Source organism: Trachurus trachurus, assembly GCF_905171665.1.
Source record: "Trachurus trachurus genome assembly, chromosome: 5".
In the NCBI taxonomy this organism is placed as follows: Eukaryota; Metazoa; Chordata; class Actinopteri; order Carangiformes; family Carangidae; genus Trachurus; species Trachurus trachurus.
Window position 1 is genome coordinate 31,929,666 of NC_139896.1, and position 25,277 is coordinate 31,954,942.

The following is a 25,277-nucleotide window of genomic DNA, read 5'->3' on the forward strand; positions in this document are numbered from 1 at the left end:
CAAACTACGCCTGTGTGTCAGAGAAAATTCAGTGCCATCTCACTGCACAACACCGTGCACTTAATGAGCAAATCTAACCCCTCTGTGACTCTACAGCTTCTAACACCAGGGAATGTGGCTGTAAATAAAGTTGTATGCAAAAGGTGTAAAGTAAAAGCAAGAAAAAACATTGGAAGCATTGTCCTACCGTTCCAGTGTGGTCCTCCATGTCACCAGGCTGAGATGTCTATCATCTGCTCTGTGTATTTTACAAGTCGGTGTCATGACCTCTGGCTCTGAATGCTGCTGCAGACCATGTGTGTGTTTGTCATAGTTTGTATCGTATGCCTCTGTGTGCTGCTGTAAATCCAGCATGTGTGATTGTCTTCTGTTTGAATGTGTGTGTCTGTGTGTATCTATAGCTTCTCTGATTACACTCCAATACATGTAGTCCTTCCCTCTCTTAATGTATACTGTATTTGCAGAGTGTGTACGGTATTTTCATGCATTTGTGTGTGTGTGTGTGTGTGTGTGTGTGTGTGTGTGTGTGTGTGTGTGTGTGTGTGTGTGTGTGTGTGTGTGTGTGTGTGTGTGTGTGTGTGTAATCAGTGTTGCACAAGTCAGCAGGGGTGGCTCTGCGTCATAAACACAATCAGTAGAGTCTTTATATCAGGACCAGAGTTTCCACCATTAACTGTCCTCAGAGTCTTGGAACAGGATAAACTGTGGGGCTGCAAGGGAATAGCTCATTTGCATGCAAAACTTGAATCAGCAGGAACACACATGACCACCGCATTATTTCTGACACATTGAGCAATAATAAATAAATAAATAAATAACTTCCATGTGCTTGCAATTACATTATAATCTCTTAACCGCTGATAAATTATTTACACACTGCTTAAAAAAGCTGAAGAGGCGGAGTAAAATGTGTAATATATCATATATTGGACAGTCTATTTATTTATTTAATTTTATTGTGTCTATAATCTTTAGTATTTTTCCTTTTTAGTATGTTTTATGATTTGTATTTTATTGTACAGCACTTTGGAAACTTTGTGTTTATTTTAAATTGTGCATTATAAATAAAAAGGATTAGATTGGATTGGATATATCATATCAAGCCCTAGTGATGAAGAAACAGACTCCTCTACATCAGAGAGAGTAGAAAAAAGGAAATGTGAAATGTTAAAATCACAAAAAGGGAACATCATATGAAGCTGGAAGGTGCCTGGTGTGAAATATGATTAAATAAGAATGAGCAACTCCACAATATCTGGCTGTTCCCTCAGCGCTTAAAAGGAAATGACAGAAAAATGAAGCTTTCATACAAACTTGGTCTTATTTTTATATCTTTGATTACCGACTGTAATTCTATTAATTTTCCCTTCAATGTCACTTTTTCATTTTTTTTTCTCATCTGTTTTTTTTTCTTTAACCCTTCATGTACACAAACACACTCCTGTTTAATTCTATACGGACTTGATAATGTGCTGCTTTCAGGATCTGCCATGTTTATTCATTATTCATCTGTGTATTCACGTCAGTGTTGCCTGTAGTGGGAATTGAACCTTTTGTGCTCTTGTGACAAGGCTGGGTCCCTCAGCTTTGGTTGCTGAGACCCTACATGCAACTTACACACACACACACAAACGGATATGAGTATTCATATCTCCAGTGAGGCAACCATACAGATATAGCTGCAGCATGAGGTGAGAAGGGAAGAGACAGAAGAGAGAGGGAAAAAAACAGAAGAAAGGAGGAACAGTGCTGGTTGCAAAATAAAAATCACTCAAGGCCAATCTAAAATTAGCAACAAGCAATTTTGATAACTGGAGTGCATCATTTAAATTGTACATGAGATATGAGGAGGACAAGACTCTCACCCTGGGAGGAAAGATGGGAGGAGAACGAGGGTGGAGAACAGGCTAGAAATAGACAAGGAGCACATGTTGAATATAGACCAAAAAGAAAATAAACAGCTTGTAAATGTAATCTTTATTCCTGGAAAATTTGTCAGAAATAAAGTTGTGCATCAACTATTAAAATAATAATCTATTAAAAATCTGAATAAATGTGGATACAATCTAAATACATTTAAAAACACATTTCCTTTAAGACATGGAACTCATTGTGTCTGGAGCTGATAAGTAAAGTATAAAACAGAGGTTAGAGAATGTCCTGATTTACATTTGAAGGATTCAAGCTGATATTAGTAATACTGCAGTAGTCCTAAATCTACACCATCATTCTGGTGGATAAGAGCTGTAAAAGCAAATCTAGAGCTCGTAAAATGAGGAGGGATATTTTTAATGTGAGTACAGTACATGAAGAGTGCTGACTCACGGGACATTATCAGCACTAATGTGATCAAAATGTCAAAGGCAGTGGCAGGGCTGCTGTGATTGTGCAGACTTGTACGAGTCAGAATGACGGAAACACAATATGGATGCACATTAAATTACTCTTCGTGGATAAATAAAGGTTAAATAAAAATATTTGACATAGTCTTCAGCCCAGGGTGATGATGAAGGACCTGTACACCTCTCTGTATGCATTTCGGAGCAGAACATACGGGAAGCAGCTCTCCAGCATGTCCTGGCTCAAGTACGGGGACTCCTCCACGATCTAAGAATCAGTATTTAAAATGTTACAACTCAAGTCATTTCATATATTTCTTATTTTTTCTATTACTAGCCCACTAAAAGACCAACATTTTTCAGGCCCCTGAGCCCATTTGCTCAAATTTAAGACATAAATAGCTACATTTTTTAAAATGTCCTATAGCAGGTAAAACCGGGGACTGGGGAAAAGTGCATTTGGTGGGGATTATTTTCAGAGGTGAAGTATCTGGTGCACTAGTGTTTTAGTGACTGCAGTTTGTGTTTACTGTAATAAAGGAACAGTTGTACAGATGTTACTGGTTCAAATTTGCGGACTTCACGCGTGGTCCACGCGAGACGGCACAAGACTCATGCATTTTTTTTCTTTGGCGAGACAAGAGGTTTTAATGAAAAGCCTCAATGTGCCAAAACAACCGCCAGGTGGCATCTGTGAGAACGGAGGACGACAGGCGGATGACTCAGTGATCTGTGCAGTAATCCACAGCTTAAACTCTAGGCTATTAAACTAGAACTAACTACTGTATACACTGCCTAAATCACAGAAACTATTGTAATATGATAAAGCCTGTCTTGCTTTATGACTTGATGATTATGTATCACATATCGCCGCGATTAGGAGTGGCGCTGTTCATGATACAGAATACAAGAGGATGAAAGGAGAACTAGCTGCAGACAGTAAATAATATAGTAGCCTAGTTTTTCAATGACAAAATGTAACGACGGCAGCTACAGTAGACTATAGCCCACGTCTCACTCTCTTTTTTCGGTCATCTGTCTCGTCATCTCCAAAATGTGTTTTTAAAATGAGCCAACTACAGTACTGTGCAGTAGTGCCGCAGATTTCTCACTCCGCACCTTGTTTGAGAGTGCAGCTGGATGATTTCTTGTGAATGAACGGGTCTGTGTCACTTTGGGGCTGGGCGATAAAACATAGGATAAATAACTTTCCCTCGATAGAAGACGCGGCCGATACAAAGTGACACCGTCAGCCATGCAGCCGGCCTGGACTTTTTATTTTTAATTATGAAGGATCATCTGCGCAAGGCAAAGATGATAGCATCAACAAAACACGGCGTAACACACGCGGCTGTATGGGACAGGCTTTTATTTAATTCAGAACAAACCGCTTAGCAAAAATGGAAAATATAGTCTATAATAATTAATTGATCTGTTGTTTGGCCACTGTTTGAAAATAACCCGAATTATGAGCAAATAATCTGATCCAGAACAGCAGTCATAATCAGACTTCTTCTAAATAAACCTAAACATTAAATAACTGGGTCAGGTCGGACCATGGGGTTATTTTTTCTCTTCTTCTTCACAGGAGAAGAGGAGGTGCGCTGCGCTCACGGACGCGTTGATGTTTTGTGATTTATCTGCTGCCTTGACTCTGCCCTTTATACATGTGCGTTCAGATTAACAATAAGACAAGCCATGGTTGAGTTTATTGAGTTTTAGCTGCTCAATCTCATTGTTTCAAAGAAAAGGGATTGATTTTTATAACGAAATGAAACGAAAACAATATTATATTGATACATTGTTGTAAAAAAAAATCCAAAAGAAACGAAAATGAACTAAAGAAAATAACTTTCACACACACACATTAAAACAGTGCGATTGGTTGAAAGCTGATAATTAGCCATGTGCTTATAAGCTGATTGGCCGAAACCAAGAACAAAGCCGCGTGAATGGCCAATCGCCATGTGTTAACATTTCCATATTCCGCACATTCTGTGACAAACTGTAAACTGTTTTCTTGTCTGTAACAACATCTATTGCACGTCTGTCCGTCCTGGGTGAGGGATCCCTCCTCTGTTGCTCACCCTGAGGTTTCTCCTGTTTTTCCCTGTTAAAAGGGTTTTCTATGGAGTTTTTCCTCAGTCGATGTGAGGGTCTAAGGACAGAGGATGTTGCTACGATGCCATGTGAAGCCCTTTGAGACAAACTGTTTGTAAAAACGGGCTATACAAATAAAATTGCCTTGCCTTGCCTTGCCTTAACGGCCGACATGTAAATCAGCTGTTTCGATGGGCGTTATATGAATAGAGATGTTAATGTGGTACTTTGCACATAGCCTCCTCTTCTCCTGTGAAGAAGAAGAGAAAAAATAACCCCATGGTCCGACCTGACCCAGTTATTTAATGTTTAGGTTTATTTAGAAGAAGTCTGATTATGACTGCTGTTCTGGATCAGATTATTTGCTCACAATTCGGGTTATTTTCAAACAGTGGCCAAACAACAGATCAATTAATTATTATAGACTATATTTTCCATTTTTGCTAAGCGGTTTGTTCTGAATTAAATAAAAGCCTGTCCCATACAGCCGCGTGTGTTACGCCGTGTTTTGTTGATGCTATCATCTTTGCCTTGCGCAGATGATCCTTCATAATTAAAAATAAAAAGTCCAGGCCGGCTGCATGGCTGACGGTGTCACTTTGTATCGGCCGCGTCTTCTATCGAGGGAAAGTTATTTATCCTATGTTTTATCGCCCAGCCCCAAAGTGACACAGACCCGTTCATTCACAAGAAATCATCCAGCTGCACTCTCAAACAAGGTGCGGAGTGAGAAATCTGCGGCACTACTGCACAGTACTGTAGTTGGCTCATTTTAAAAACACATTTTGGAGATGACGAGACAGATGACCGAAAAAAGAGAGTGAGACGTGGGCTATAGTCTACTGTAGCTGCCGTCGTTACATTTTGTCATTGAAAAACTAGGCTACTATATTATTTACTGTCTGCAGCTAGTTCTCCTTCCATCCTCTTGTATTCTGTATCATGAACAGCGCCACTCCTAATCGCGGCTATCAGGCTGTCAGCATTGTCCCCAAAACGTCTGAGCAGTATTTAGTACGGTGCTGCCACCTAGAGGAAAACAGTTGTGGTGAAAAGTCACGCGATCACGCGATCCTGCAGTGCAGGACAAACCCCGCAAATTTGAACCAGTAACATCTGTATGGTTCATTCACGTGTTTTCATGAATTCTTGGACAGTACAGCTCCATGGCACAGATGTAGGCACTACAGTATATCAGACTGGATCAGGAGATACTTGTTAATGGGATTTTTTAAATTTTATTTTGCGAGTTATGGTATCTTTATAGACTTTGTTGCCAATGAAAAAATATAAAATAAAACAGTGTTATTTCTTAAATAAAAAACTGATTTTCCACAGCATAAAATGACTAATTATGTTGTGGATTTTGTAGTTATGAAAACTCACTTTTTCATATGTATTCATAATATAAAAAAGACCCTCTCCATCCATCTTAAATGTCAGCACCACTTTAAAATATGCAAACTTACTACAAATGTTTTATAACGACTTCACTAATGACTTTAATGTTAATCATTCATTTATTAGTGCTTTAGAGATAAGAAATAAGCCTTTCTGGAAGGCCCTGCAGTCTTGATGGGCTATTGTAAAGGGGGGGGAAAAAACTCAATTACTGAGTCACAGAATTTTCCATTAGTCATATTGTAAACTCATTTATGGTTAATTGTAAATTTTAAAATACATGACTAGTATTGAACTGGAAAGCCTACCATGTACAGGAGCAGGTAGATGGATTCTCGGTTTTTGACCTCCACTCTCTCCACATTTTGTCCCAGCTGAAGCAGAGTGGAGGAGGCCATCTGTGGAGCGACACAAAATTAGACAGACTTACATCAAACAACTGGAGCAACTTTTTATTTTTTACTGCTAGATGTGACTTCAATTGGGGAAAAAGACCGGCAGTGTCTTGAGAACGCAATGTGAAACCATTTATCCCCATTATATCTAATGGCTCTACTTTTTGTTGTAATTTTTTGCAACCTGCTGTGAAACTATTAGATCGGTGCTTTTGACCTTTCACTATGAAGCATGAATAATAATAATCACCTCTTCCTTCATTTGAATAATTCATAGAGGTCTAGAGACCCCCCAAATATACAGCATTTCACATATTTTTAGATTCTGAATTATACAACACATCACTTTAAATGAGAAGAAACTGTATATCATCTTTGCCACTCACCAGGAGAAACTCTTTGAGGTGCTGCTCAATGTTCTTGTTCTGAACAGTGAACATGGCAGCAGCCAGGTGGTTGATGGCCTTGGCTAAACAGTGGATGTTGTTGTTGTGGCCTGAGAAGATTAAAAAACAAACAAACTGAAAATTTGCAGATGAATAGAGAGAATGGAATAGCACGTCCTGCCACTTCAGCCCAGCGAGAGGATGTTTTTCTAGCAATAATTAGAGAAATGTACTTAATGATCTGTAACACTTAAGAGGAAGCATGCTGAGCATATCTCCCCAGGGCCACATGGTAAATCTATTTCAAACATGCCAATGGAAAATAGAGACAAAGAAAACAATCAGAGACAAACGCCACCCTGTGCTTTGATAGAAATCTGGGCTATTTGCTGCTCTTAATGCTGCAGTCCAGGCTGGGAGCCAAGGAGTTAGGGTCAACAGCGGGGCCACGTGCCAAGAGTAACTGTATCGATGCACGTCAGCCAGAGTTATCTGTAAACAAAAGTCTCTCAACAGAAACGTGTTTCTCATTAACCGACATACTTTGCCTCAGACCACATCAGTCAGGCTGGAAAGTATGATACACAGAGATGCTAATAAGCTTAGTGTTTCAGGGTGGAGTGGCTTTTGTTATCCACTGTCAGCAGCTAGTAGAGTTGCCACCAGTCCCATTTATACAGGATCAGTCCATATTTGAATATAAAATGCATCCATGTACAGTATCATGTATTGAATCAGTAGGAGGAATGATGTGTCCTGTGTTTCCATACACATCATGTCCTCAATGTCCTACAAATGATGTCATGTTTAGCTGCATAACATTCTGTCCTCTCTGAAATACTAATTGTAAGTCAAAGAGTTGGTTTTTGTTATTTTTGTTACCCTTGATAATTAAGACATGAAAAGTGTATTTTGGATTCTCAGAAAAAAATCTTTGCATCACCATGTGGCAACCGTAGCAGCTGGTGAGTAATGGCTGGAGGAAGGAGTCATAGTTGTTGAGGGCTGTCTGGAGACTAATTACTGTCAAGCAGTTTGCATCAGATGAAAATGAGTGAATGAATATGCACCTCCATGCTCCCGGCTGTAGGAAGAGTTGGGGTCCAGGGCCAAGGTGGGCAGGGACACGGCGATGTAGACGAGCAGCAAGCAGGACAGCTTGTACTCTTCATCAATGGACGTGTTATCTGCAGGTTTTTTTTTTTTTTTTTTTTTTTTACAGATGACACAAAAAGATGAAAGAAAGTGAAAGGACACTCTTTTCCTCCCCGTGGTGTCCACAGGAACCGCACTAATGGTTTCCATGTTACAGTACCTGTCTGCATGTTGCCGATAGCTGTGACGAGGGCGGGGTCGACGTCACACGGCAGTCCTGCAGCAGACGCCAGCTCGAAAACACTCAGGGTTACCTGGAAGGCCATAAACGTTAAAGGGGGTTCCGCTAAAACATCCACCTACAGTTTCTGTGGTAAGGAACTGCTGTCATGCAAGTGCAGTTTAACCCTTTGTTAGCATGTGTAGCATGAACATATTTACATTCTGTATTCTTGTTTTGTTCCACGTCTTCACTGAAACTCTGTGATGTTTTTATAGTGAAACATTCAAACCTGCAAACCCACTTTTCAGGTAATATTCTATGTGTCTTGTTCATCATATTATGAATTGTGTGATAATATGAAAGACAGATTTTATTTAATTTTATTCATTTGCTATCTATCTATCTTGCTAAATGTGCATCCAAAACGTTTCTTATTAATTTAAGTTAAAGTACAATTTCCCTCAAGTCCCACAAGTATAATTCTACAAAGACAATATGCATAAACATAGTTAAATATCACCTCTGCATATTATGCACCTTTTCAGATTGAAATATTTGGCATCTTTTAGAAACTTTGACTAGAATTCAAATCGAAGTTGTGTGTGTTTAGCTGCATGAGTGTGCAAAGACAGGCCCACTGAGGTTTGGATTGAATTTAATGGACCATTTAAATGTTAATCATTTTATTGCATTTTACTGCCCAATTGCCACACCACAAAAACACGGCCAACGCGAAGCTAATCCATGATTTGTATTTTTGCACAGCAGCCATAAAAAGTGACATGCGGTATATAGTGATACTAAATCACTAGTGGGTGTCTTTGTCTTGACACAGGTTTTGATCTCGCCCTATTTCTGGTTGCATGGATGACTGGCCTGTCTGGGCAGAATGTTTCCACTGATGTGGTTTAGAGTGCAGAGCTGCAGCAGCGATCAGAGTCTCTCTCACGGAGGCATGAGGGGGCTGCTGACGTCTTTGGGGTTATCCTGGCCCGGGCTGTGGCACGGCTGTTATGCCTCACTCAGAGCCCAGACGTAAGTAAAGGGAGTGGGAGTTCATGAGGCACAGTCACACAGATTGCTCCAGGGGGAGATAAGGAATTTAATTTGGTTGGTACTAAAGAGTACAAAAAAGAAATGGCTCTCTGCAACTCTCCGACTCAGCTCAACTGTTGCTCGCTGTCTATTATTTAAATAAATTATATTCAGCTTGACACTGTGCCACAGTATAGCCTGCATTCTTAACCTCTGATGGTGATCCGTCACCTCCCTGCAGTCTCAAATGTAAATATACATTTGGACAAATGTTAATACAATAATACGCCTTAAACATAAATTCTCCCACAATAGGTCGACCCTGTAAAAATAAACTGTTAATATACTGTTGATAAACTGTGATGGGATGATTCATGCACAGTGAAAACCTGATTATTGCACTTCATTCCTCTGTGGGAACTGTGTTATAAAAGCAGGGCTCTACCTTGATGTCAGCTTCAGGGTTGATGAAGTCCCTCAGGCACTTGATGGGCGCCATCAGATACGGGCAATGCTTGTGCAGGACCTAGATTATAGAATTATATGAAACAATAGCACTGATCAAACTTTTATGGTTTGAAGCAACAGTCAGTTTTTATTATTAAATAAAAATGGGTTATAGACATAATCCACCTCCTTTTTACTTTCTAAAAAAAAGGGTAACACTTTATTTGACGCTTATCTCTATAATGCATTATAACCATACTTATAATGAGTTATAATGCAGTTATAGCACTGTATAACTATAGTTATAAACACTCATAAATGAGCATAATGCTTTATAACAATAATCATAACACACTATAAAGCATATGATAGCATATAATACGTTATAATTGTTAGTAACTCACTAACAATGCCCACATCAATAATGCATTATAAATATAGTTATAATGTGTTATAATTGGCTTATAAACGTGTATAATTATCATTATAAACACTCATAATTATCATAAGGCTTTATAACAATAACCATAACACATCATAGAGCATTATAACTCTATTATAATACTTGACCTTATACGTCATTATAAAATGCTCTATGATGTGTTATGCTTATTGTTATAAAGTCTTATGATCTTTTATGAGTGTTTATGACTGTTATACCGTGCTATAACTGCATTATAACTCATTATAAGTATGGTTATAATGCGTTATAAGGCGTCAAATAAAGTGTTACCAAAAAAAAGTTTTGAAGAGTTGCAGTGAATTTGCCCTGCTTTATATCATCCACACTGCTTAAAGAATAATACATCAGAGTAGCTCATTTAAACAAAGGAGAGGAATGTGAATTTGTTCATTTCAATCTGTGTGAACTGAACTTTGAGCTTTTGTGAAGTTGCACAACACTGCAAATGACAGCAGGGCCAATTTAAGGCTTTAGAGAAAAAAAACAGAGTGACTATCACATTCCCTGTCTGTTACACCTGGATTGTCATAGCAAGAGTTTTACATCATAATATTGTTGGACATTACATCTTGCAGAGAGTCCTGTGCCATTGACTTGAAGGACAGGATCACCCCGATGATGGTCATCCTCTTCAGCACGTTGTCTCCACCTACAAGTGCACATGAAACTGATCAGGGCCTGTGCTCGTCAAGTACACTTTATAATTTATATTTTGTTGACTTTTTAAGAGAATGGGGATAAAAATGGTATAATTGCTACCGAACTGGGGATTACAGTCACATAAGGAAGATAATACTTCCATTCAAGTAGGCTGCTCTCAGATTTTCCTCTTATATCTTTCTTTTTGTTGAATCATTAGCAACAGACATTCCTTGGTGTCCTCGCACGTTGTTTCAAATGATTTAATAAAAGGAAAAAAAATCTAAGAGGAAAATTAATGAGTGCCTGCCCTACATTCAACTCAAGCCATGCCTGGTAGCTCTATAAAGAATCTGAAGAGAGCAGCTCAGCTCATTATTACCACTTTTTAAATTATGTTCTCGACTTGTTTGTCTTGCACCTGGCCACACTCCCTGCAAGTGCTGGTGTTCGCTCCCTGTTCTGCATCAGATTGTCCTGGCAGATGTGTTAACTCAATTAAATGCTTGTCTCCATTCAAAACTTTCCCTGCCTGTTATTCCAGGCTCAGTTATATAATATCAGGTTGGCCTGACTTGAATGGGAGATGTATTGAGAGAGTGCAGACATGATGATAGCTCCTGCTCAGTGATTCATCTGTAGTACTCATCCTTCACCTCTTGTTATAGTTTCTCCTCTTCTTCCTGACATCACATACAGTGCCTTGTCCTCCACTTTGTACTTTGCTCACTACCAGCCCTCCTCCCACTCTTTCTCTTCATTTCTTTCGACCCGCTATCTCTTTCTTCACATCTCTGCCCCCGCGTTCCTCTCTCTACTTCTCACCTGTCAGCCTTTTTTTAAGAACGGCCATTTCCTCTGGCTTATCAAAGTTGTTCCTCATCTGCACCAGGATGTCCATGTTCTCAATCACCAGTTTCTGACAGAGGGGAAAAAGAGGTGAGAGTGGGGGAGGGATTAATCCACCTTCAAGCGGGAGTTAAAGTGGAGAGAGGTCAGAGCGGTGTCAGAGCTGCGGCACTGCAGCTCCTCGCTTCAATCATAGGTGTCAAGGTGGGGAGCCTGACACAGCACAGCAGCTCAGAGTGATTTCTTGTATGTGGGGAGCTGCTCTTTTAAAAGAGATACATGAGTCTGACAAAATATAGAGCGACATTAAAGCACGGGCTGTTCATTTTCCCAAATTCATCTTAATTTCTTGTCTTCTCCAGAATATATCTTGAAGGAAATTGTCAAATACTTCCATACATCTATAAATCTAAATCTATACCTATAACTGAGACCTTTGAAATGCAGTAATAACATGTTTTGACAAAAGTCACTTCAGACCTCTCTTTAAAAAGATTATTCCATGGGAATATACAAAATAGCCTTTTAAATTTGTGTTTGCAACAAAACAGGACAAACAAGAACACAAAACAAGAGAAAGACAGAGCTTGAAGCAAAACAAGACTTTTGTCTAACTGTCATGTCAAATGAGAAATGTTGATCATCACAAACATGAATGACCAGCACAAGTTCCATGTAATGAATTCAGAATGAAATTAATCTGGTTTGATTAAACTAGCTTTAGCATTTTTCCAAATGTCTTGATCTGAAATTATTGAGTGTAAGCCTAAACATCATAAAATATTATTATATAATACTATATATATATTTATATATAGTCTTTTCCTATTGGAAATGTAGTTGTTTTCCTCAGGGTAATTCATCTTATAACTCAGCAGCTCAGAGATGTATGTTCTTGAAATCAGCATTGTACTGTACCTTCAGCTCAGAGACTTGGGAGGTGATGTGCCACATCAGGTTCTCACCAAGAAACTTCAAGCCATATGGACCAATTAGGTCGGCCAGGGCCCGTAGCTCTGTTCAGAGGGTTAGATGAATCATTTAACAGATCGTGAAGATTGGAGGGCAGTGAAAGATCAACAAAGGCTTAAATTAATGTTGATACCAAGCCACAAACCAGCTGAGAACCAGGCTCAGCTGCCTGGAGGTGTATTATGTATTTATTTCCTTGAGGCGTTTTTACAGGGATCTGATACAAAGTCTAAACCTCTAACAGAGACATTACGGACACGGATTCCACGTGGTTCGTGCGTGAAGCCGAATCAATGAGAGAGGAAGCGAACCTTTCCCTCAGCCCGACATCTCTGCCTGATTATGGACGGATGACGACGTGTGTGGTTGAAATTGGAGGTGGTTAATGGACGGGGGAGTGAGTCACAACTGAGGCGGGCAGATACAGTACAGTAAGAGTGGATTTAGATCACGATGATGATGAAGTGCAGTGGTCTCCAAGGAACCGTGTCTGTGTGCGTGCTTCATGAATGCATCTCCGAGGGTAGGTGTGTGTTTAAAGCCTACGGTTTGCTTGTGTGTGTGTGTGTGTGCATGAGCCAAGGTCTGTAGTGGATTGAAAACAGCCGTAACACAGCCATGAGGAGGGGTCCACCGCTCCCTACGACGTAGAGTGGAGGCACGGCGGGAGGCTGTGTGGAGGAGAAAACGAGCGACGCAGGAATAGTTATGTGGCAGGGACGGAAGAGCGGGGGAGATGATAAGCAATACCGAAGTTCACATTAGCCAGGCGGTGTCAGAATAAACTGCATGACAGGCGGTGTGAAAGAGAACACCACACACACCACCACGGCAACAGGCTCCACATCCTCTTGTGCAACATCGCTCCCCCTGCATGTGGCGTCGCAGGAGTGAAAGAGATCTGCACTTTGTGTCTTGTCAAACCAGTGAGTCATCTCTTGACAACCTTGTTTTAGTTGTGGCTGCGGCTCGTGTACTCGCTTTGCTGTCAGTGAGAAAGCATATTTCTAAAACACATCATCACTGCTGCTAAATGAGTGCTGCTTGGTACTGTTGCTGTGAAAAGACATGTACAATTTTGATGCATCCCGATTTTTCAAATTAAGTTCAAATTAACTTACAGTCAGTGGGTAAAGGAAGTCTTTTTCTTTTTCTCTCAGTGTATGGTTCTTTGTGTTTAGTGTCAACTTTTTTAGGTTATGTTTGTTTCCCAGAAACTGGAGGGTGAGATGTTGGGGAGGGATGGGTTTTTTTTTTCTTTCTGTCTTTTTCAAACAATTTGAAAATATGAGCACTGTTTTATGTCTTTAAAAAAAAAAAATCAAATTAACACATCATCTCACAATATGCTGAAAATAGAATGACTGTGACAAGTTCAGGGGCTGACCTGTAATATCTGAGAACTCCTCTGCTCTGAAAACCGGCTCGTTGTCAGTGGTTTGGTTGACAAAGCAGAACATGGTGGGGCAGTGGACAATGAGGGAGTTGCTGGCCTGACGCAAGAGACTCTCCAGGAACCTGGGCACGACAAGCAACACCTCTTGTGAAGAGCAAAGAACAAAAAAAAAAGAGCAGAGAGAAAACCAACAGGATGTATTCTGCACTGCTTGCTGAGCTGCATGTGTGATCATGCTTCCTGTGCATTTCTTTGTATGACGGTTATACTGTGTGTGCGTGTGTCAGTTGAGTTGATATATATTTGGATACATTTGCACGGTGAAGATAAACCTATATATCACACACCAGTTTGTGTAGATGGTGGTAATGGTCTTCCCTCCGTGGGAGTCCAGCGGTTGTGTTTGCTGCAGCAGGACGCTCCTCACCAGCCGGGTGATGTCCACGCTGATGTAGCTGGAGAGGGTGTGCAGGGTGGCTGTGTAGACTCTTATCATTGCCAGGAGGTCTGAGGGACGGGCTATCTCCTGGGTGGTCTGGTTGTAATTAGCCATTCTCACGATGATCCTGGAGAAACAGTGTTTAACCAACGTCACTTATCACCGTGCATGGAGCGGACTCAGATGGGACCTTGAAGCAGGTTAAACGAGCCATGCTGACATGGCACCACTCTCATTAGCTCAGCACATTCGGCGCTCCAGGGCTTCACCGCAACATTATTTATTTTTTTCTTTAGGGTCCGTCTCTCCCCTGACTAGACCGTATTTACGATTTTGAGCTATGGAAAGGCCAATCACTGTGAGCACGCCGCTATACTCGAGGGTGCTAATTTTAGGGTGACAGGGGAGATAATCATCAGCTAAGACAGAGAGACTAAGCAGAACATAAACACAGAAACATCAGGTTGCCCCGGTACCAAGCCCTAATCTAAATAACAGTTAGCACTGAAATGACACAGAGCAGGGGAGTGACATGATGGATGTCTTCTCTGATTTTTAAGTGGGCGCACCTCCACCTGACAGGAATCAGATAGTAAAGAAGGGTCCATCGCTGTGATGGAGACACAGGTGGACAGGGGGACTGTATGCTGAAGATGAGCTGTATCTAGTCATGCTGGTGGGATGTTACCCTGATGTTCTGTTTCAGTGGCTTCAGCCTCTGTTCTGAATAGAGGTCGGCCCTAGTGGACAGTTCTATATGTACAGGGGCATGCAAAAGTGTGGGCAGAAGTGGAAGATGAAATGATCTCCAAAAGGCATAAAGGCATGACATGAAACACTCTTTTACAATATTTTAAAGGAGAATTCTGGTCATTTTCTAAGTAACGCTCTACAGCTCTAGGTCCCCGAGTGCGACCATAGGAAAAAATCTGAGACAAATATGTGCAGCCCGGACCTAGCTCTCCTCCTGCTAGCTGCTCTACACTGCAGTTAAACAGAGAAGCAATGGGGGCAGTTCTTCTAACCGCAACTTTGGCCTCTATATAATGCTCAAAATATCACTACACGTGCTTTGCAACATCCACCAGTTCCTTACCATACAACACGTGTGCATAACTCGCACGTACCTTCTAGGGTAGACCTTACTAGTTGACTGTCAAGCTCGGGACAGTTTCCATCAACAAAGACAAAAATGCGTGGAAAACATGGATTTAGGAGGGGGGAAAAAATATTTTGCATGGGGGAAAAAAGCAGTTATATTCATATTGATGCTTTTTCCCCTATCCAAAATCATTCTTATGCACACTCAGTGTTGTGTGGTAAAGGGCTGGTGGATGTTGCAAAGCATTTGTAGTGATATTTTGAGCATTATATTATATAGAGGCCACAGTTGCGATTAGAAGAACTGCCCCCATTACTTCACTGTTTAACTGCAGTGTAGCGCAGCTAGCAGGAGGAGAGCTAGGTCCGGTCTGCACATATTTTTCTCTGAATTATTCCTATGGTCACACTCGGGGACCTAGAGCTGTAGAGCATTACTTAGAAAATGACCGGAATTCTCCTTTAAGCAATGTCAGTGTATTACGTTTGTTTCCTACAATTTTAGAGTGAAAAAGGGAAACAAAGCAGCACTCTGCAAAAGAATGAGAAACCCAGGAGACTTAGATAACTTTGGCCAAGGTATCAGACAAGCTCTTTACTATTAACACGCTGTGATAGTTTCCAAAGGGTGGGAGGGGGTTGGGGGGGGGGTGCTAGGTACTAACTATGCAGGGTGCCCAAACCTTTGCTGTGGGCCCTTTTCCTTTTCTGTCATTTTGAAAATGTAAAAGATGTATGTGAAATATATATATGTAAATGTATATATTGTTTGAAATGTAAAGGGAATGTGTTATCTGTAACTTTATGCCTTTTGAAGAGCATTTCATCTTCCACTTGCTTAACTGTTCAGATAAACAGAAATGTTGACCAGGGGTGCCCAAACTTCTGCATGCCGCTGTATGTGGGTATTCAACACATGAGTTTGGACATAGAGCTAACAGCTGCTCATTAATGCACTGACAGGGGAAACAACATTACACAGACATCATGTTTCTTTCGCAATAAAAGCAGGTGCTAATGTTCGTAATTAGCATGTTTCTGGCAGAAATTGTTTATAGAGACGTTGCAGTGTTGTCAGAAAATATTTCAAAAAAAGCCAAAGCCTCTGGACTTGATAGCTTTCAGTGAGAGCGGAGACATTTAGAAGAAGGAAAAACATGCTAAAATATCACCCCAGGGAGGTTTTATGCACCATCATGACTCATTATACCATCAGCATTTGTTTAGACAAATATAATAATCCCCCCCGTCCCCACTCAGCGTACTCAGAGAGGCGTAACTCCAGATGAGAGAGGAGGAACTCTGCAGGGACGACGATGTGGTCGAAGACAATAAAGTCACTGCAGAGACCGTAGGTGGAGCAGAGCTCTGTCAGCGTCAGATGCATCTTGTCAACACTGGAGGACAGAGAAAGAGAGAAGGGAGGACGCAAGTCTTTAGGTCAAATATTTTGACAATGACGGTGGTATGGATGTGCTCCCCTCAGACAAATAAGGTAATAAACACGTTAGAAAACTGTAAAACCCCTCCAAACTGAGGCAGAGGAGGGGAAAGCTGAGAGGAGGGAGAGAGACAGAATTACAACTCTTCAGATTTAATTAAGGAGTTTTGGAGCTGCAGCTATATATACAGAATATTACCAAACAACGAATAGGCCAACATAAAGTGTGCTGCCAGTAAATGTGTTTCTCTAATAGGCTGAAGTGTTTTTTTAACAGCTTGATTCAGTACCTGTCAACGGTGACTGACTAACCTAAGAAGGGTAATAAAGTTCAATACCACATACAGCCTTTAGCCCATCCTGTTGGTCAAAGGCAAGAAATGTGTCAAAGGGTGAGGGGAAATGAATCTGCAGACAAAAGATTGAAGAACTGCAGTAGCCTAACCCTAACTTTTGCAGAACTAGGATCAAACACGTTTATTATGCAGCTGCTCTTCGACTGGTGATAATGTTGAACGTTCACAGAAAGCAGGAAAATTATGAAGGGACATGGTGGAGTGAGATAAGAAGAGGAGTAGATGGAGACAATCAGGGAAACAAAGAGAAAAGACTGACTTGGTGACAACGGTCCGGTCTTTCCTCAGGCTTTCAGCGCCTGGTTTCTCTTTCTGGACCTCTCCTTTCTTTGGCATGGACTTCTTTTGCTTTCTGTGGCGAGCGGCGCTGATGCTCTCGGCACAGTGCTTGGGCAGCAGCTAAGGGGTTATCGAGTGGAAAGAGATGGAGGCAGAGAAGGAGAGAGGGAAAAATGGAGAGGGGGAAGAAGAATTCAGTTAAGAAAATATTGGGTAACATGCTCAAAGATAAACATGGGAGTTTTGTGTTCACATGGCAGCAGCTCAGTCAAAATGTAAACACTTTTGTCATATTTTGCTCATGGGATTGGAGAGACAGCGCTGCATTAATCAACTCCAGAGTTAGAGACCTGTCTTATCTCTTTATTCAAATTCTCAAGTCTGTCCTCGGCCTCCAGCTACATCCACTGGTGCCAAGCCGTGACGATAATAATTGAATTCTGATATGGAGTTTGGCAGAATCAATCTGTGCAAGATAATAAGTTTTCCAGAAGAAGAGTCAGATTTCACCTGATCATTTAGGTTGCACTGCTCGGCACATATCTCTAACACAACGCCACTGGTCTGTTTGGCTATTTGCTCCAGGAAGGTCACACACAGGCGCAGAGTCCTCTTCTCCATTGCCTCTATCTGGACACGAGGAAAAACAACAGCATATGTAAGTGTGCAGTTCAGCTCATGTGATGATTAACAGGTTAGAAATGACTGAACACTGACCTCTTCTGGGCAGAGAGAGTGTCCACACTGGCTGAAGTGGGAACACGTAGTTGGGAAGGACATGAGGTAACGCTTCATGGTCACCTCCTCGGCGCTCTGATTAAACATCTTCTCAAAGACACGTGGGTAGAAACTGGGGAGAAAAAAAAGAATCAAACAGTGAGGAAGGGGAGGGGAGGAAAGGTAAAGAGAGGAGAGGAGAGGAGAGGAGAGGAGAGGAGAGGAGAGGAGAGGAGAGGAGAGGAGAGGAGAGGAGAGGAGAGGAGAGGAGAGGAGAGGAGAGGAGAGGAGAGGAGAGGAGACTGACCAGAGTATGGACACATCAGATGTCTCCCACAGCAGCTCATCCAAACTGTCCACCATCCTGGTGTGAAACTGGATCATGTTCATCATCTTTGGTACATCAGGGTAATCCTTTAGTGGAAGAGGAGCCTTGTTCACACTTGTGTAGGCCTAAAATGAAGGGAGATGAATACTATAAATTATTATTTGTCTCTTTTGACTAATTCAAACAAAGGTTTAACATGCATTACTGAACTCCAGGTGAAATCTGAGGCAATAAACCTTCATACCTGTAATCTCAGCCAATCCAGTCTGAGCGCTCTCAAATCTATTTCCTCTTTGTTTTCAACTGTGAAACAAAATGCCATTCGTCATTATTGTAATTCACTGTATGTTTTTGTTTAGGTCATGCTCAATGTTTAAAGGAGACATTTTATGCCATTTTTCCACAAATTAAAATTGTTCCCAGGTGTCTTAAAGACATGTCTGTGACACGCTTCAGTCAAAATACCCCAAGGATCAAACATCACTGCTCTTTTCATCCTCTCAATACGGCCCTGTTCAGAACAGCTGGTTTCAGTGCCTGTCCCTTTAAATGAAAATGAACCACTGCTCACCCTGCCCCACCCCCTCTACCGGTACCAGGACTCACAGGTAGGGGTGGTATTATGAAAATTCCAAAACTAATGACATCATTGGATGATAACTGAGGGAACAGCTCGTAAAACCACATGGACTTGAACATGAACATTACAGATTTTGTTTGTCAATTCTCACATTTTGGGGGCCGGAAGGCAAGCCAATCACTAAGCCTCATATATGTATATAAGAGCCTTCAAAAAGTGATATTTCTGTGCCCTTTAAGACAAAATACTTTTTATTGATCCCACTTGTGGCAAAGTTACTTGCAACAGTAGTGTATTAGTACAGGACAAGTAAAGAAAGTAAAGAATAAAAATATAAAGACATTCACTATGTACAAATGTGAAACAAAAATATGTACTGTTATGTACAAAAAAATGTAAATAGAGAAAAAAAACTATAAATACAACTTGCTTTTGCGTGTGATTACCTTGTTTGATTGAGAGCACGGACAGACTTGAGACAAATGAACTCAACAGGACTGATTCCTCCTCTGGACACACATACATAGTCTGCAGAAGCAAAATGTTTAAGGGTTCAATATTGTTTGTGCATAATGTTTGGTGTTGGTGTAAAACAGCCAGAGACTTACATATTCATTCATTAAATGATTTTCCACCTTGTCATGTGGCATCCCTTAATAACGACAGAATTGAAACAGTTCATACTGTACAAACCAAATGCTGCCAGTACCTGTATGGTGTCATTGAGAGCCAAAGCATCAAACTGTGCCAGGTACTGGACGTGGTAGCGCTGTACTACTCGGTTGTGCTTTCTCATGAGATCTTTTAGCTTCTCCATGTAGAACAGCAACTCTGCCATCTGACTGGAAAAAAACAGCAAAGCTAATTAACACCAAGCAAGTCTCTTCTGAACAGTTTAGGATAAGTACACGATAAAAAGCCAATGTACACACAGCTGCTGCACTGTTGCACTTCCCCTTAAAGCCATGTTAAGAGTGGAGCTGCAGTGAAGGAGAACTTCTAAAGCGACACTGTCGCTGCTGTTACTTTTTTTGGGGGGTCAGGATTAAGAATGCATGAATGAACAGTGAGTGAATACAAAAGAGTTTCTTTGGGATTACGGGTCATGCTCTCCACTGTTGATGGCGTCTGAACAACTGTACACAAACATGATCTTTCAGCTGCAGCAGTCCATGGTTCTCTTCCACTGTACCTAAGACCTACTTGTCAATGTAGTCCTCGGGCGTCTTGATCTTTGGCATGTTCTCAGAGTGTCTGACGAGCCACAGGACCTCGTCACGGGAAAACGACAGAGCCATGACGACAAACAGGGCCTTGGGGATTCGATTGGCACATGCATCAGAGACGAAAGAGGAGCGTTAGGAAAAACGTATCTGCTAAGATTAGTAAAAGCCATAAATGATAATAACTATGAAATGCAGGGTCATTTAAAGACTGCACCCGTCCCACCACCCCAACCCCAACCCCCCTGTCTTCCCCAGAGTCCAGTATGTGTGCAGGAAACTGGATCAAAGACACCAGAGTTATAACTTGCAGTAATGAATGATTTAAATTCCTCAAGTGCCACTGTTACACTCATTACTGGGCTTCTACCTTTGGTCCCAGGAGTCCAGGTTCATCCTCCAGAACATTAAATAATTCCTTCAGCGCTCCTCTCAGAAAGTGCCTCCTCTCTCTGTGCATAGCCCCGCTGTTATTAACACAGGAAATGAACACGAAAGTTTGGTTCTCATGGCTCATTTCAAAGTAAATACACACGACTGAATATTTAAGTGGTAAAAACAAAGCTCAGTTTCCTGCCAGGCTCACCAGTTGACTATGACGTGCTCACGGCATTCCTTGATGTCTGCGACCCGCTTTCCGTATCTGATAGAAATGAAGAAAAACAACAGAAGTAATGTACGGAAGCCCTAAAGGGCCAGGTCCGTATAATTTTTTTTATAACCGTTTTCTCGTGATAACGACTTATTATTTCGTTATCTCGAGATAACAAAGTCCGTTTTCTCGTGATAACGAATTAATTTATTTCGTTATCTCGAGATAACAAAGACCGTTTTCTCGTGATAACGAAATAATCATAGAATGTGTCGTTGACATGGTTGCCTAGCAACAGGACGCTACTGTTCAGCTCGAGCATGGGGCAGTTAACTTTAGTCAGAGCGATAGATATATCTATCGCTCTGACTTTAGTCTACTCTAGCCTACTCACTGGTGTGATTATTGTCCACACCAGCTGTCAACAACTTACCGGTAAGTTACACTTAACGTTAGTTTGTATAACGTCACTGTGCTGGGTTTATTTAAGGGGCTACCTGTCCCATCTATCCTGTTTCAGCTAAGCTAACGTTAGCTACTGGCTGCTGCTGTCAGAAATCACAACCTTACTTTATCATAACATTATGGTATCTCGAACCAACAGACACCTGTTGGCTGCGACCACTGACAGCAGTGTTCATAGTGTTCATGAGCTTTATCTGAGCAGCAACTAGCTAACATTACCTTAGCTGAAGCTGCCATAACGTAGTCAACTCTCATGTGTTTATGCTAAACTGTAGCCCAGCTCAGTAAACAAACTAACGTTAAGTGTAACTTACCGGGGCATAGCTTACCGGTACTTCATTGTTGACAGCTCCTCAGAGCAGACTAACGTTAGTGGCAGCTCTTGAAGGCTGAAATCAGGATGATGTGATCACATGAATCAGCTCACTGATTTGAGTTCTACACAGGGTTCTGGGCAATTATCACACGAAAACATCTCTTCTGTTACGTTATATCTGTAGATGTGTAACGTTAGTGTTTCCAACAGACTCACTTCTCCTGCTACGAACATACAGCGGCTGCTACCATGGATGTATTATATTAACCAGCTGCAGAAGCGATTTCACCGGGGAAACATGTTGCTAGGCAACGATGTCAACAACACATTCTATGATTATTTCGTTATCACGAGAAAACAAGATGACATTAATTCGTTATCACGAGAAAACGGTCTTTGTTATCTCGAGATAACGAAATAAATTAATTCGTTATCACGAGAAAACGGACTTTGTTATCTCGAGATAACGAAATAATAAGTCATTATCACGAGAAAACGGTAATAAAAAATTTTATACGGACCTGGCCCTTTAGGGCTTCCGTAGTAATGCAATAGGAAGCTGAATAATAAACCTTTAATGACTAATTTATACTGCACTGTATTGTCACATTTTCGCTTCTTTAACTTTTAATTGCAGGCCTTCTTCTCCAAACACACTACAGTCACAAACCTTTTGTCTGTTTTGTTGTTTTTAGATAGTTGAGAGATGATGTAAGATTGGTCTAGTTTCAGCTGCATTTTCAATATTTTAGGGGAAGACACATTATACTTTCCTAAATCCTTAATGAGCAATCAAAGAGAGCAGAGAGGAGAGCCTCGACAATTCAAACCCTCAGATTCAGTGATCTGGAGAGACACTTACAGTAGAGCACATTATTAAACCTCCTCTCCTTTGTTAAGTATCTGAGACATGAGTTGTAGAAAAGACTTGCCTATTATCTCCTTCTTTAAAATTTAATTAATGAGATTAGACTAGAATACACTGCCGCAGTGCAGCTTCCGTACCCTTTGATGCTGTCGAAGAGGTCCTCAGAGACTTTGTGTATGTTGAGGACTTCGTCCCTGGTGAGGGTTAGGTAGAGGCCGCTCCGCAGAGCCATCTTCCACAGCTCCTGGGAGGCCTGGTTGTTATTCAGGCTGCTGTGGCACAACAGGAAGCCGACTACAAGAAGGACATTTAGCAAAACTCATGATCTAACACGCTGATTCTGATGCTGTTCATTAAAAGTTTTGTTTTTCACGCTTCATTTAATGTGGAAATTTTGAGAAGTTCTAAAAGCACAACATACAGAGAATTTTTAAGTGGTTGTTTATGAATCTGTGTGAATCAGCACTTGAAAAAATCTAAATAATTCTATAATAAAGAATAACGATCAGAGAAGTTATCAGTCAGGATATGGGATACTTACTAATGATCCATCGCTCCATCCTCTCCATAGGCAAGTATTCACATGCCATCTGTTGGAGACAGAAAGTTAATTTACAACAGTCTTTCATGTACTGACCTTATGATAAAGTAGTAAACAACATGCATATGTTAGCTTTTAAGTCTTTCTCCATTCAATGACACATTTCAACCACCCAAATTGCCACTAATCCTCCAAAATGTGTTAAACTGACAACGAGGAGTTTTGGAAAGCGAAGTGTTTTCACACTACATTTCCCATGAGCCTTTGCACGCACGGTGAAATTCTTGGACCGGCGCAAGACGGACGTCTTGCCAAGAATGTTTTCATTCATCAAGAATGAAAGTCAGAGGTTCAAAGACGATCAGATACCGTCGTAGTTCCGACCATAAACAGTGATTCGGCGTCATTATTCCCATGACCCGCCGGGCAGCGTCCGCGAAACCGAAAGTAAGGAAACGCTGGTCGGCTTGCCCAGCATTTCCACCACTAATAATAATAACAAAATAACGATAGAGACAAAACAATATATTTATCGAAAATTGAGCCATTAACAAGTGTGGGTAATGTAGATTCATCCACATTAATATGATACTTTTTTATAATCAAATACAAACTCCTCGTTGTCCTTTTTATTTAACGAAAAGAGTCAAATGTGGCTGAATATCAAACCTATCACTTTCCTCAACACACTTTAAACAAGTAGATGTATTTTGTTTTCAGATATTGTGTCCTTTCCACAAGAACAATAGCTGCCTGGAGGTCAGTTTCTTGGCCAGTGGTTATTATATGAGGCAACCACAGGCAGCAGGGATCATAACATTACATCACGGACCGTAATGGCTGTCTTTGAGGGAGGCAGAGAGGATGACAGAGATGTGGATGGTTCGGAAAACGGGGGGATGGGTAGAAATATAAGTTCAGGGACTAGAGAGAGGTTAAGAGACCATAAGACAAATCATTTTCTAAATGGTAGCCTCGTAATGGGACAAGAGGGAGAATGGGACACAGAGCTAATGTCAAGTAGACCGCATCTGACCTTAACACTATACATACACTGCTGGTGCATCTATTGGCTGTGACACCTTCTCTCATTTCTACACCTGACATCACCAGGAAAACTTCATTTTAACCACTAATCTCCCTTCCTCCCTCTTTGTCCTTCTGTCAGAGATACAATAAGTACAGGACAAGAGGTGAGAGGAGGGAGGACTCACTGTGCCGCTGCAGGCCGGCTCCAGCATGCTTGCAGGATTGCTGAGCAGGCTGAGGAGCTGGGCGCCGCGCCACTGCTCTGCTGGAAGGTTCCTGCGTGGGTAGAGCATCTTCAGAGACAGCAACGCCGTCGTCACCGACTAAAAGACAAAAAAGGGAAACAATGAGTGTGGATGCCGGGGACAGGCAGAGACCGAGGATGGGGCAAAATGGCAGGCAGAGATGGCAACACTTCCAACCTGGAAGCCAACCAAAGGGAGAAAGTCAGAGCAAAACAAGCTGAAGGCTCAAAAGCTTTGATACATAAATAATAATAATAAAAAAAAACCTACTCAGACCAATGCAATTGCTTGAGTTAAAGGAGTTAATTGAATGATAAATCATTTTTCATTGGGAGGTTCCTTGGTTTCAGTTAAGGAAAGTCTTAATTTTAAAGGAGACATATTATGCCCCCTTTCCACAAATTATGTATGTGACATTCTTTGGTCAAAATCCCCCAAGGATCAAACATCACAGCTCTTTTCATCCTCTCAAAACAGCCCTGTTCAGAACAGCTGGTTTCAGTGCCTGTCCCTTTAAATGCAAATGAACCACTGATTGCCCCACTCCACGCCTTCTACCAGTCCCAGGTAGGGGTGAGGTTATGCAAATTCTTAATTTAGTTACATCACTGGAAGACAACTAAGGGAACAGCTCATAAAACCACATGGATTTCAACCTAGGGAGCCTGAAAATTACAGATTTTTTTGTCAATTCTCACATTTTGGGGGCTGGAAGGCAAGACAAACAAAGAGTCTTCAAAAAGTGCTGTTCCATAATATATCCCCTTTAAAGTACCGTACATGGTGCATCTAACTTTGTGGCAATAACTGTTTAGAGATTACAAATGCCCCATAAACACATCCACATCTATAAATAAATCACTTGAAAACGCCTGCAAACAACTCTGATCTGAATCTTATCCAACACCTCTGGGGTGAGTTGGAACATCAGCTGCGAGGCCTAATCTTATCACCCAACATCAGTCCCCACCTCACTAATGGTCATGTGGATGAATGGGGGCAAATCTCCGTAGCCAG

The 25,277-nt window shown here is 41.2% G+C and overlaps 1 protein-coding gene across 1 annotated transcript in view; it reads right to left on the reverse strand.

The window, feature by feature from the left end:
• Nucleotides 1-2,015: 2,015 nt before the first annotated feature.
• The window catches only part of nckap1l (NCK associated protein 1 like), a 29,893-nt gene continuing 6,631 nt past the window's right edge, over nt 2,016-25,277 (reverse strand). The window contains exons 7-31 of the mRNA XM_083971156.1: nt 24,201-24,338; nt 22,987-23,035; nt 22,583-22,739; nt 20,791-20,847; nt 20,575-20,671; nt 20,185-20,294; nt 19,691-19,823; nt 19,428-19,509; nt 18,646-18,704; nt 18,381-18,526; nt 18,074-18,206; nt 17,867-17,986; nt 17,337-17,476; nt 16,546-16,677; nt 14,088-14,306; nt 13,732-13,862; nt 12,291-12,388; nt 11,349-11,442; nt 10,451-10,533; nt 9,420-9,500; nt 7,937-8,030; nt 7,692-7,808; nt 6,622-6,731; nt 6,149-6,238; nt 2,016-2,607 (exon numbers count right to left, since the gene is read on the reverse strand). Coding sequence (XP_083827282.1) covers nt 2,491-2,607; nt 6,149-6,238; nt 6,622-6,731; nt 7,692-7,808; nt 7,937-8,030; nt 9,420-9,500; nt 10,451-10,533; nt 11,349-11,442; nt 12,291-12,388; nt 13,732-13,862; nt 14,088-14,306; nt 16,546-16,677; nt 17,337-17,476; nt 17,867-17,986; nt 18,074-18,206; nt 18,381-18,526; nt 18,646-18,704; nt 19,428-19,509; nt 19,691-19,823; nt 20,185-20,294; nt 20,575-20,671; nt 20,791-20,847; nt 22,583-22,739; nt 22,987-23,035; nt 24,201-24,338 — 2,787 coding nt within the window. The 3' untranslated portion in view covers nt 2,016-2,490. The remainder of the gene's footprint in view (nt 2,608-6,148; nt 6,239-6,621; nt 6,732-7,691; nt 7,809-7,936; nt 8,031-9,419; nt 9,501-10,450; nt 10,534-11,348; nt 11,443-12,290; nt 12,389-13,731; nt 13,863-14,087; nt 14,307-16,545; nt 16,678-17,336; nt 17,477-17,866; nt 17,987-18,073; nt 18,207-18,380; nt 18,527-18,645; nt 18,705-19,427; nt 19,510-19,690; nt 19,824-20,184; nt 20,295-20,574; nt 20,672-20,790; nt 20,848-22,582; nt 22,740-22,986; nt 23,036-24,200; nt 24,339-25,277) is intronic.